This window comes from Leopardus geoffroyi, chromosome C2 (assembly GCF_018350155.1).
Source record: "Leopardus geoffroyi isolate Oge1 chromosome C2, O.geoffroyi_Oge1_pat1.0, whole genome shotgun sequence".
Classification (NCBI taxonomy): domain Eukaryota; kingdom Metazoa; phylum Chordata; class Mammalia; order Carnivora; family Felidae; genus Leopardus; species Leopardus geoffroyi.
Window position 1 is genome coordinate 87780489 of NC_059333.1, and position 12621 is coordinate 87793109.

At 39.8% G+C, this 12621-nt stretch overlaps 1 protein-coding gene across 4 annotated transcripts in view; it reads right to left on the minus strand.

Moving 5' to 3' along the window:
* Positions 1-7322, minus strand: part of MFN1 (mitofusin 1) — a 35725-nt gene extending 28403 nt beyond the window's left edge. The window contains exons 1-4 of one of the 4 annotated variants that reach the window (XM_045502900.1): positions 7193-7322; positions 6027-6145; positions 3295-3430; positions 2297-2459 (exon numbers count right to left, since the gene is read on the minus strand). In XM_045502900.1, the coding sequence (XP_045358856.1) occupies positions 2297-2459; positions 3295-3430; positions 6027-6138 (411 nt within the window). In that variant the 5' untranslated portion in view covers positions 6139-6145; positions 7193-7322. Of the gene's footprint in view, positions 1-2296; positions 2460-3294; positions 3431-6026; positions 6146-6872; positions 6987-7192 lie in introns of those variants that run through there. The other 3 variants (XM_045502899.1, XM_045502901.1, XM_045502902.1) reach the window with 3 other exon arrangements.
* Between the last annotated feature and the right edge of the window lie 5299 nt (positions 7323-12621).

Genomic DNA, 12621 nt, shown 5'->3' on the forward strand with positions numbered 1-12621 from the left:
TCCTTCATTTATATGGGTTAAAAGTTTGAAAATATTTTCAGAGGGAGCCTGGGTGGCTCAGTCAGTTAAGCATCTGACTTTGGCTCAGGTCATGATCTCACAGCTTGTGAGTTCAAGCCCCACATCAGGTTCTGTGCTGATAGTATGGAGCCTGCTTCAGACGCTCTGTCTCTCTCTCTCTCTCAAAAATAAATAAAAAATAAAACATTAAAAAAATTTTTCACAAACATCACCTCCTTTGTTCCTTCTAACTAATCTGAAGAGTATTACACAGATGAAGTTACCTGAGCTAGCTCAAACAACAAACTCACAGAACAAGAACTAGACCGATGAATTCAACTCAGTTTTGCAAAAATTAAAACAGCATGGATCTTTAAACACTGAACTTTTGCACTTGTGGAAGAGATCTTAAGACACAAGTGGATGGGGCACCTGGGTGGCTCAGTCAGTTAAGCGGCCGACTTCCGCTCAGGTCATGATCTCGCGGTCCGTGAGTTCGAGCCCCGCGTCAGGCTCTGTGCTGACAGCTCAGAGCCTGGAGCCTGTTTCAGATTCTGTGTCTCCCTCTCTCTGACCCTCCCCTGTTCATGCTCTGTCTCTCCCTGTCTCAAAAATAAATAAAACGTTAAAAAAATAAAAATAAATAAAAGACTCAAGTGGAAAAAAGAAAAGACTTAAGAAAGTGATCACAGGGGCGCCTGGGTGGCTCAGTTGGTTAAGTTTCCGACTTTGGCTCAGGTCATGATCTCATGATCCGTGAGTTCGAGCCCCGCATCAGGCTCTGGGCTGACAGCTCAGAGCCTGGAGCCCGTTTCCGATTCTGTGTCTCCCTCTCTCTCTGCCCCTCCCCTGTTCATGCTCTGTCTCTGTCTCAAAAATAGATAAACGTTAAAAAAAAAAAAAAAAAAAAAAGAAAGTGATCATAGTGAGAAACACTTTTTTCTTTTGGCTGAAGGAACTTAGTGGCACTGAACTCCTTAAGAAATTTATTAAAAAAGGGGCACCTGAGTGGCTCAGTAGGTTAAACATCTGTTTTTTAAATTTTTTATTTAAAAAAAATTTTTTTAATGTTTTATTTATTTTTGAGACAGAGAGAGACAGCATGAGCAGGGGAGGGGCAGAGAGAGAGGGAGACACAGAATCCGAAGCAGGCTCCAGAGCTGCTTTAGTACAGAGCCCGACGTGGGGCTTGAACTCACAAACAGCAAGATCATGACCTGAGCCAAAGTCAGACGCTCAACCGACTGAGCCACCCAGGTGTCCCTTTTTTTTTTTTAATGTTTGTTTATTTATTTTGAGAGAGAGTAGGCGAGGGGAGGGGCAGAGAGAGATGGAGAGAGAGAATCCCAAGCAGGCTTAACATTAAGAGGATGGAGCCCAATGTGGGCATGATCCCAGAGACTGAGATCATGACCGGAGCCAAAATCAAGAATCGGATCTTTAACTGACTGAGCCACTCAGGCACCCCATGCATCCAACTCTTGATCTCAGCTCAGGTCTTGAGCTCAGGGTCGTGAGTTCAAGCCCTATGTTGGGCTCCATGTAAGGCATGGAGTCTACTTAAGAAATTTATGAAAAGTAGGGAATTGTCACTGACCCTTATCTGATAAAACTATTACATTTATTCACGAATGTGCTTATTAATACCTCAAAGATAAAACAGTTTCTAAAGACACAGACATGCATCAAACACATGCCAAGGCCCAATTTTTTTTTTTTTTTTAATTTTTTTTTTTTCAACGTTTATTTATTTTTGGGACAGAGAGAGACAGAGCATGAACGGGGGAGGGGCAGAGAGAGAGAGGGAGACACAGAATCGGAAACAGGCTCCAGGCTCTGAGCCATCAGCCCAGAGCCTGACGCGGGGCTCGAACTCACGGACCGCGAGATCGTGACCTGGCTGAAGTCGGACGCTTAACCGACTGCGCCACCCAGGCGCCCCCAAGGCCCAATTTTTTAAACAAAGTTTTCTTTTAAAAGATGAGAGTAGATGAGATTAAACAGCAACAATACACTTCAATAATGTTATTTTCAGAACATTATTTTTAAAATGTAATAACCTTTTAACTCTAGTTTACTTTAAGGACATATTTTATTTTTCTAATAATTTAGCTCTGAAGCAAAGGAATTTTGGAGAATTCAAAATATTAGTGATGGCTTTAAAAGCTATGAATTAAAACATCAGTAGTTCTTCTATCTCTAGCAATGCAGACATCCTACAAAAAAATTTTTAAAAAGAACAAGTTAAGGGCATTATTTCAGGTACATTATGTTGCTAACAGTCAAAATATTATACCTTCACGCTCTTTTTTTCATCTGATCCTTCTGTCATAAGATAGGCTTTATCTCCATCAGTTCCTTCAACACTCAGGAAGCAATTGGTTGTATGGCCAATCCCACTAGGGAGGACTTTATCCCACAACATTGCATTGATAACAGAGCTCTTCCCACTGCTCGTCCTGGAGAATGAATATATAAAATCATGAAGACAGAACAGTAAATACTTCAGAGAATAAATGAGAAGAAATACTTTAGACGCAGCAGTCAGGAAAGGTTTCTGAGGTTATAACATTTAGGAAAGGTTTGAAAACTGAGAAAGAGCCAGACATAGATAAAACAAGGCAAAGGGAATTCTAGGTACAGGAAATCCCAAGTGCTAAAAAAAAAGCCCCAAGATGGATTTAAAAGGCCTATAAGTTAGTTTAGTGAGTAAATAAATGCTTCTGTTGATACACAGCACATGATATTTGAGCAAACAAGTATGGGCCTAGTCATTTATTTTTGTATCCCTAGTGCCTCATACAGTGCATGGCACAAAGGAAGTTAACAAATGATTCCTAAATGAACATATAAGCTGTGGCAGAGATCACACCGTCATTCTCAACAGTTATGTTAACAAATGACTCTTCCTACTCTCCCTCTCTCTGGGAATCATGGGGCTGAGAATTCTTTCGGAAGACATACCTGGTAATAAGAGAACTTTTAAAAAGTCAAAAATTATGCATATCATTAACCCGTATTTCTATGCTTAGGACTTGGCTAAGAATCCAATTCTTAGAGATGAGCATCCTTAAAAAATAAAAATATGACCTCCATAAAGCCTTTTATACCAAGAACTAAAATGAACAAATTCTTTTAGATGCTAATAGCTTTAGCATTTAACACAAGGAGAAACTCTTACAGGGAGAAGGGGGAGAACCATCCCTTGCTGAAACATCAGAAACAAAGTTGTGGATAGGACTTAGAAAACCTGATTTCTGGAAACTACCCTTGAGAGAAATAATAAAGGATTACCTGCCAAAAAATGCCACTTTCATATGCCTCCGAGACAGCACCTCACCAATGATGGAAAGCTTGTTTTTATAACCCTGTATTTCTATCAGATCATCCTCAGTAGCTATTTGATCAAGTTCTGGATTCTTGTATGTTGCTACAAAATTGAAATGGTGTTAGAAAAAGTGGTAAAGATGAACATTAAGTGAATTATACAAAGGAATAGCTAAGATATGCATATATTTTGGCTTTGCTCTGTATTAATGTGGCCATTTAAAAAGTAAAAATGCCATACTATCTGAATATTTGGCAAAAGGTGAATACTTTATTGCAACAGGTCATAAGAATCCTGCCCAAAAAAAGCTTCAAAATTATTAAAAATTATAGGGCCCAGTCCAAAGGGTATTTATTATTCACCTAAGTCTCAAAAATACAAGATACTCATCTGAGACAGGGACACCTGGGTGGCTTAATTGGTTAAGCATCTGATTTTAGTTCAGGTCATGATCTCATGGTTCATGGGGTCGAGCCTCCTTGGGGTTCTCTCATTCCCCTTCCCTCTCTGCCCCTCACCCACTCACACGCATGCTGTCACTCAAAATGACTAAACTAAAAAAACAAAAACAAAAATACCCATCTAAGACAAAAATGTTTTTCTGAACAGAGAAATTAGAACCTAATTATCTACCTATTATTGTTCCATCCTGACTAAAGGGAAAAGAGGGATCCACATACTAAGAAATAGTGAGGTTTGTGAATGGCCACCCCTATAAAATAAAGATATGGTTCAAGTGGGTCTCCAAGCTAGGTAAGACATCGCTACCTTAAAACTTCTTGTCTTCTCAGAGGAATGGAGCAAAACAGCTCATTTAACATAAAAGAGAATTACCAACTATATCCTACTCCAGTCAGGCTAGAGGTAACTGCTCATCCCAGACATAACCTCTTGTCCTCCAAGGATGGGGGTGGGTGGAAAAACTTGGGTTTGAAAAGCAGAAGCCTTTCAGTTTTGTTTATATTTCAGGAACATACACTTTTACATTTACATATATATTTTAAGTGGTTACTACAGTATCCATTACAGACAGTTTTCTATTTTTTATCTTTTTTTATTGAAGTATAGTTGACTTACAATGTTGTATTAACTTCACCCCAGTGAACTGACAACTTACATTTTCGTTATCTCACTTTAAAGGCAAAAACATGGAGATTCGTTTGGCTATCTGGTACTAATGAGACACACACACACTGACACAGCTTACCCAGTGCTCATGTAATTAAACTCCAGCTTTTACAAATCTCATCATCCATTTCAAGCACATTAGTAAAATATATGCAGTTAGGTGAATAAAGATGAGACTGGCTTAAGTATCATTACATTCACCTTGTTTTTCATGTTATTCTTTCTCTTCTATGTTCTTCCTAATTTATCTTTTTGTCTCTTTTTTGCAAGAGATTTTCTGTGAGATTGTAAAAGCAGTAAAATTGAACTCGGACTATAAAGCTGTCATTCACTAGCTCCTAGTATTATGCTCAATCTATAATGGGTTCAATACATAGAAGATATTGCATTTAATTTCACTTCCCACCAACTTTGTTTTAAGTATATATAGCTGACCTATCAACTTTTTAAAAACAATTTAAAAGTCACTGTGCCAGCTCAAATTCTTTCAAAACTGGAAACAGAGATTCGATACCATAACTTTTTTCCCCATCTCATTCAACAAAACTTGAATTGTGTCAGGTTTGGTGATAAGGATGCAATAATAAGGCATGATCCCTATCCTCAAGCTAAAAATCTGGTGAGGGAGGGTTAGGAGGGACAAGGACAAAGTTTGATTTTACCAACCCACCAAATGTTTCCTCACAGTCACTGGAGAAGTTTATAAAATCCCTCCCTTTTCATTGTACCGTTGATGGTCATGTAATCTAAGGAACCAGAAAATATTTCAACAGTTCTCTCCAAAGCAGTATTCCCTAATAAGACATTCCTCACCAACCTTGAACAGTGACACTCAAAGAAGATTTCTTTTGCCCTTTCCCCACCGAATTCCTGCCTCATTTGAGAAGATAAGATAGGTCTGAGATCTAGGCTGACAGCTGACTTGGGGAAAAGAGAGGAATAATAGCTTAAATGTGGGCTGCCTGACTTTTAAGTCTGGGCATTTACTAGCTAGGTGCTCTTGGGCAAGTTGCTTAAATTTTCTGTGTCTTGGTTTCTTCATCTTTAAAATAATTATAATTAAAATCTGTTCCAGTGTTGATATTTAATGCATTATTGATATAATAAAGTGCTTAGAATAGTACCTCACATGCAAGCACTTATTTCTTAAGTTGTTATTAATAACATTTAATCTTCCTCTTATGGAGGGCAAAAATGGGTTTTGTTATGGCATCTCTCCTAGATTATAACACAATGCCTTATATATGCGTTCTGTAACTAAGGGTGAAAAGGATAAAACACCTAATTTTCTTTAAAAAATTTTTTTTTGTTTTTAATGTTTATTTTTGAGAGAGAGAGACAGAGCATGAGTGGGGGAGGGGCAGAGAGAGAGGGAGACACAGAATCTGAAGCGGGCTCCAGGTTCTGAGCTGTCAGCACAGAGCCCAACATGGGGCTTGAACCGACAAACAATGAGATCATGACATGAGCTGAAATGGAGTGCTTAACCAACTGAGCCACCCAAGTGCCCCACCTTCATATTTTTCATATATTCTCAACAGTAGTATTTAAAAAACTTAGAGAAACTAACCTTCAACAAAATGGGATCCTTCAGTAACAAACTCCAGTAATTGGTCAAAGATTGCAGTAATTGCCTTCTTAGCCAGCACAAAGTGCTTCAGTGGAGAAGCAGTTTCCGCCATTATGTTACTGGGGAAAGAAAATAAAAGTTAGAAAGCACAAATTAAACTATACGATAAAGACATGCAAGTGAATGACACCTTCCTGCCACATTAATTCCCCAGTAAAATAAACTGCCAAAATACTTTGAGATAATTTTATTTTGGGGAGAAGTGTTTTAAACTTGTGATACTCCACCAAAATAAGTTAACTCTATTGGACAAAACCTTGGTTGCCAATTTCTACTTTATTTCCCTTTGGTGAAGATGAAACTAATTGTGGCTAAATTGTGACTACTCCCGACTCTTAGGCACATCAAGGCACAGGGTTAGCAAGAAGGAGCAAGTTCACAAACAACAAGTTTCTCAACCTGAAGCTCTAGAGGGTGGAGGTGGATACAGAGTGAAGAAATAAAATTCCAAGATCATAATGTAATACTGCCACTTAAAAAAAAAAAAAAAACAACTCTCATCACAACAAATAAACGCGACCATTAACGTTTCCAGCTAAAGTACCAAGAACTTCAAGGAATTTAAGTTCAAATTTTTTTTTCTGGCAACTTCCCACGAAAAAGACACTAAACAAAAACGATTACACGCCAGTCTTTTCCTGCTGTGTATGCGTGTGGAATGAAACGGAGTGGCCATGAAAAAAGAGCTGAGCCTTCCCGAGGGTCAGGAAATGACTGAGTGAAGGAGCTGCGTGGGAAAACCTGGGTGAGGGCAACGAGCCGGTTCAGTCGGGTGTGAACACCTACCTTGGGGAAAGGCCTTCCACACCGGGCGCTGGAGCCCCGCTCGCAGAGCTAAGGGCCGGACCTCACCGCTGTCCCGCGTGCGCCAGCCCCGGACCGGGTTCCCCAGCCCCCGGGCTTCAGGCCCGAGCCTCGCGGGCTCCGCCGGCCCGACACGGCCGATGGCCCCGTTGGCAGACCTGCCGGCTAGCTGCTTTCACGCAGAACCGCGGCGGCGCCTCGTCACACAGCGCCCGCGCGACTCTCCGCCCCCTGTCCCTGGCCTCACGAAGGTCACCCAAAGCGAAGTGAAGCGGCCGGCGGCCGAGGCAGGAAGCACTCACACTGTCCCGGCTCCGGCTTGTCACCCGCCAACCGCAGACCAGCCTCAGCCCTTAGGCCTCCTCAGCCTCCCTAGAGGGGCTGGGAGGCGGAGAAGGGGTAGGAGGGGTGCCAAAAGGGCGGTCACTTCCGGCTTCTTGTCCTCCCCTATTTTGTTTGGTTCCGTGACCGGAAGTGCATCTACGCTGAGCGCCATTTTTCTTAAGGGCAGAAGGCAGGGCCTGTTGAGGTTAAGGAATGCTACCGGAATTGTTTTCCATTTCCCCCGTATTTCTGCCTTCCGTCTCTTCTCCCTTCAAAGTCTTCAAAGCTCTGTCTAGTTTAGGCGTGGGTAGCTTCTAGCGTAGCGAGGGAGAGCTAAAAGGAGTTGGGGTGAAGTGGGATGACGTGGGGTTAGGACTGCCAGATGAGGGATTCCTGCTTGCTGTACTAATCGCAATAAAGGAAAACCTTTTCACCACTTCACTACTCTCTTCTGTTGTGTAATTGCTTTCTGGGCTGGGAGTACAGCTGTGTTGTGTGTGTGTGTGTGTGTGTTCAATTGCTTTCGAGGTGAGACTTAGGAAACATGTATTGGTGACTAGTGCTTCTCAAACTTTATACTTAAGAATCACCTGGGGATCTTGTTAAACTGCACATTCTGATTCTTTGGGTCAGAGATGAGGCCTGAGAACATGCATTTCTAACATCCTTGGATGCTGCTGGTCTGTACATAGCTTAACAGATGTCCCGGAGATTTCTTTCCAGAGCTAGTGAGATGCAGTTTTGTAAGTGAAGCCACTTCACCTTTCTGAACCTCAGGCACTTCACCTGTAAAACTGGAGTACTAATTAATAATACTTACCTTATAGGTTGTTGTGAAAATTAAATGGGTCGATAGCATGTAAAGTCCTTATAATATTGCCGAGAATATAGTTAGAAATATTGATCTTCTATTGGAACAGATGAATATCAAACAATGAAATAAATTACATCATTTCAGACGTGCTTAGTATTCTGAAAAAGAAAAAACGATAGGATAGACTAGATGAAGAAAAATGAGAAAAACAGCCACATAGGTTGATCTTTTCTGAGAAGGTAATATTTCCTTGATTTTTCCCAGGAAGCCAATCCTTGGAATATCTGGAGGAAGAGTGCCCAAAATAGTGGGGACAGGAAGTCCAAAGGCCCATAGAAAGGAGAGTGGTATGCTGGGTGAAAAGAAAAAAGGCCAGTATATCTGAGATGCAGAGAGGGAGAGAAAATGTGGGAAGTTTAGAGAGGCAGGAGGTTTAGAATCATATAGGTCAAGGTCTGAAGTTTGGATTTTATTGTAAGTGCAGTGGCTAGCTGTTTTAAACGTGGGGACTGCTATGATCTGATTTTCCTTTTAAAAGGTCACTTTGGTTGCTCTGTGGGTAGTGGACTCTACCAAGATTCCACAGACAATGTTTATTAAAGGGCCCAGTCCACTGGCTGGAATTAGAGACCTCTCATTTAAAAAATGGATTTTAGGGACGCCTGGGTGGCTCAGTCAGTTGAGTGTCCGACTCTTGATTTTGGCTCAGGTCATAATCCCAGGGTTGTGGGATCAAGCCCGGCATCGGCTCTGTGCTGAGCTTGGAGCCTGCTTGAGATTCTCTCTCCCCCCTCCCCTGCTCCCACTTTATCTCTCTCTAAAACACAAATTAAAAAAATTATTAAAACAAACTAAAAATGGCTTTTAATATTAATAATATACTAAAGCCCTAGGCATAATTGCAAAATAAACTAGAATCATTTGACTTCAGTATTTTATGATTTTTAATCCCTTATCTCTTCTCACCTCTCCATAAACAAATACACACAAATACAGTAAGCTAATCATTCTGCTAAGAATCCTTATATTGTCCTCTATCAAAATTTGTTTTCCAATAAAGTTCTATTTCTACAATAGATAAAGATCTGCTTATGTAAAAAACTTCACATTATGATGTAAATGACCAAGGGCAGTCGCATACTTTTCTGGCAGGAGGGTTACAGTGTGTATCAGTCAGGGTTCACAGGGCAAGAAACTTATCACAAAGCATTAGCTTCTGTGATTGTGACGGCTGGCTAGGTAAATCCAAAATATGTAGGGCAAGCCATCAATAAAGGCAGAATGGAAATTCTTGGGCAGGAGATGATACTGCAGCCCACAGGCACCATTCCTTTCTAGGAAAACCTCTATTCTCCTCTTAAAGACTTTTAACTGGTTGGATCAAGCCTACCCAGATTATCCCCAAATAATCTTCTTCATATAAAATCAAAGACTTGTAGATGTAATCACTAATACTTTCCCAGAAACATCTAGATTAGTGTTTGATTGAATAACTGGGTACCATCGTCTATTCAAATTGACACGTAAAACTGTCTATCACAGTGTTATTGTCTATTTGGGAAATTATTCAAAATTTATAATGTGAAGGCCTTTTGACGTAGCAATCCCAGGAAAGTAAACATGTGGACAGACACTTAGCTATAAATATATAACTGGGGCGCCTGGCTGGCTCAGTAGTAGGGGCATTCAACTCGATCTTGGGGATGTGTTTGAGCCCCACATTAGGTGTAGAGATTGTTTAAATTTTTTTTTTTACATTTTATTTATTTTTGATAGAGAGACAGAGCACAAGTAGGGGAGGGGCAGAGAGAGACAGAGACACAGAATCTGAAGCAAGCTCCAGGCTCTGAGCTGTCAGCACAGAGCCTGATGCAGAGCTGGAACTCACAAACCGCGAGATCATGACCTGAGCCAAAGTTGGATGCCTAACCGACTGAGCCACCCAGGCGGTCCCCCCGCCTTTTTTTTTTTTTTAATTGTTAACGTTTTTATTCATTTTTGAGAGACAGAGTGCAAACAGGGGAGGGGCTGAGACACAGGGAGATACAGAATCCTAAGCAGGCTCCAGGCTCCAAGCTGGCAGCACAGAGCCTGATGCGGAGCTTGAACTCACAAACCGCGAGATCATGACCTGAGTGGAAGTCAGATGCTCAACCGACTGAACCACGCAGGCGCCCTGGTGTAGAGATTGTTTAAATAAAAACAAAACAAAACAAAACAAAACAAAACAAAACAAAACAACCTTGAAATGTATAACCAAATATTATAAATATATTTAAAAGTACAAAGAAATATAGAGTAAAATATTATTTAAAACCATGAAAAATTGTGAACAATTTAAGTGTTCCCCCAGAGGAGAGGGCTTAGATAAATTATGGTATGTGGACAGGATGGAATATGATGTAGTCATTAAAGATTGTTTTAGAAAAATACTTACACAGACTTATTCACCAGTATATAAAAATATTTTCATAAATTATGTGTAATACATATATTTTATTTCTGGATGACGATATTACATGTGATTTTTTTTCCTTTGTACTTCTCGGTTTTCACATTTTCTATATTGAGCATGTATTTCTACAATGAGAAAATATAATACATAGTTTATTTTTAAAATTTTTATATGTTTAATTATTTATTTTGAGAGAGAGAGAGAGAGGGAGGGAGAGTCCTAATGCTGACAGCACAGAGCTTGACATGGGCTCAAACTTACAAACCTACTGTGAGTCATGACCTGACCTAAAATCAAGAGTCAGAGGCTACCCACTGAGCCACCCAGGCACCCCACATAGTTTATATTTTTAAATTCTTAATGAAACATATACATGTCTATTACCAATACTGGCTCGTAAGTACTATAATTTACAATGGTGTCAAGGCATTAACCAGAGGGATGAAATTTTAAGGATGAATTTCAAGCATCAACCAGCATGTGGAGGGTGAAAGCCTTTACCACTTTTAAGACCTATTCATATGTTCATTCAACAAATACCTATTTAAGGAGAAATCTTTTAATGGTAAAGTGTGCAACTTGAAATCTGAAGACCGTAGTTCAAGTCTAGACTATGCCACTTAATAGCTATGTGAAATCCTTAACTACTAAAATCATTTTTGAGCATAGGGAATCTCAAAGGGAACTTTCACTTTATTTATATTGTTTGAATTTTTAAAATCATCATAGTAAAAATCATGATTAGTTCTGTAAACAATAATTACATGCTTAATGTAATTATTGTATTATATATATATTTAAAAAGTTTTTTAGTGTTTATTCATTTTTGAGAGAGAGAGAGAGAGAGAGAAGGGCACAGAGAGAGACACAGAATATGAAGAAGCCTGCAGGCTCTGAGCTGTCAGCACAGAGTGGGATATGGGGCTCGAACCCATGAACTGTGAGATCATGACCTGAGCCGAAGTCGGATGCTTAACCAACTGGGCCACCCAGGTGCCCCTAATTATTGTATTTTAAAGTAAAAATCACATTGTTATAAATTATATTATAATAAATATTTTAATATAATAAGTAATAAATAATTTAATTCATTGCTTTTCTTTTAATGGAGCAGACTTTGTAAGCAAAGACCAACAGAGTAAACATAAAGAAGACAAAAACTGGGGTGCCTGGGGGCTCAGTCTATTAAGTGTCCAACTCTTGATATCCACTCAGGTTGTGATCTTGGGGTCTTAAGATCGAGCCCCATTTGGGCTCCACGGTGAACATGGAACCTGCTCGGGATTCTCTCTCTCTCTGTCCCTCCCCTGCTCGTTTTTTCTCTCTCTCTAAAAGTAAATAAACAGTTTTTTAAAAAGAAGAAAAAATATATAAAGGCTAAAACAGATACAGATTAACAAAAACTAAAATGTAATTGTTCAAAAACCTTACAAATTTGACATACCACTGCCAATCTGTTCAAGATTGTAAAAAATGGGTGCCTGGGTGGCTTAGTCAGTTGAATGTTTGACTCAGGGTTTTGGTTCAGGTCATGATCCCAGGGTTGTGGGATCAAGCTTGCAATTGGACTCTGCACTGAGGATGGATCCTGCTTAAGATTCTCAGATTCTCTCTCTCTCTCTCTCTCTCTCTCTCTCTCTCTCCCTCTCTCTCTCTCTCTCTCTCTCCCTCCCTCCTTCGGTCTGCCCTTCCCCTACTTGTGAGCACACTTTTGAGAATGTCAAAAACAAGAGAAGACATAAAGCAAGGGGGAAATAACTTCAGATATATACTATAAATACCAATAAATTTGAAAACTTAAATGAAGTGTAAAATTTCTGGGAAGCCATCAAATACTAAAATTGTCCCAAGGAAAACAAAAGAAAAATTGACTAAGTTAATAAGCATTCAAAAAACTGAAATGGCAATTTCCAGTGTGTGTGTGTGTTCTTAAAAGCCAGGCCTAGATCATTTTAGAGGTGACTTTTTACCAAATCTTTTAAAAAGAGATTAATCTTATCTCAAACTTTTTTTTTTTTTTTTTTTTTTTTTTTTCCCTGAGAACAGAAGAGAAGAAACAGCCAACTCACTTAGACGAGTAGAATAACCTTGAGGTGCAGCTGGGTGGCTCAGCTGGTTAAGTGTCTGGTTCTTGATTT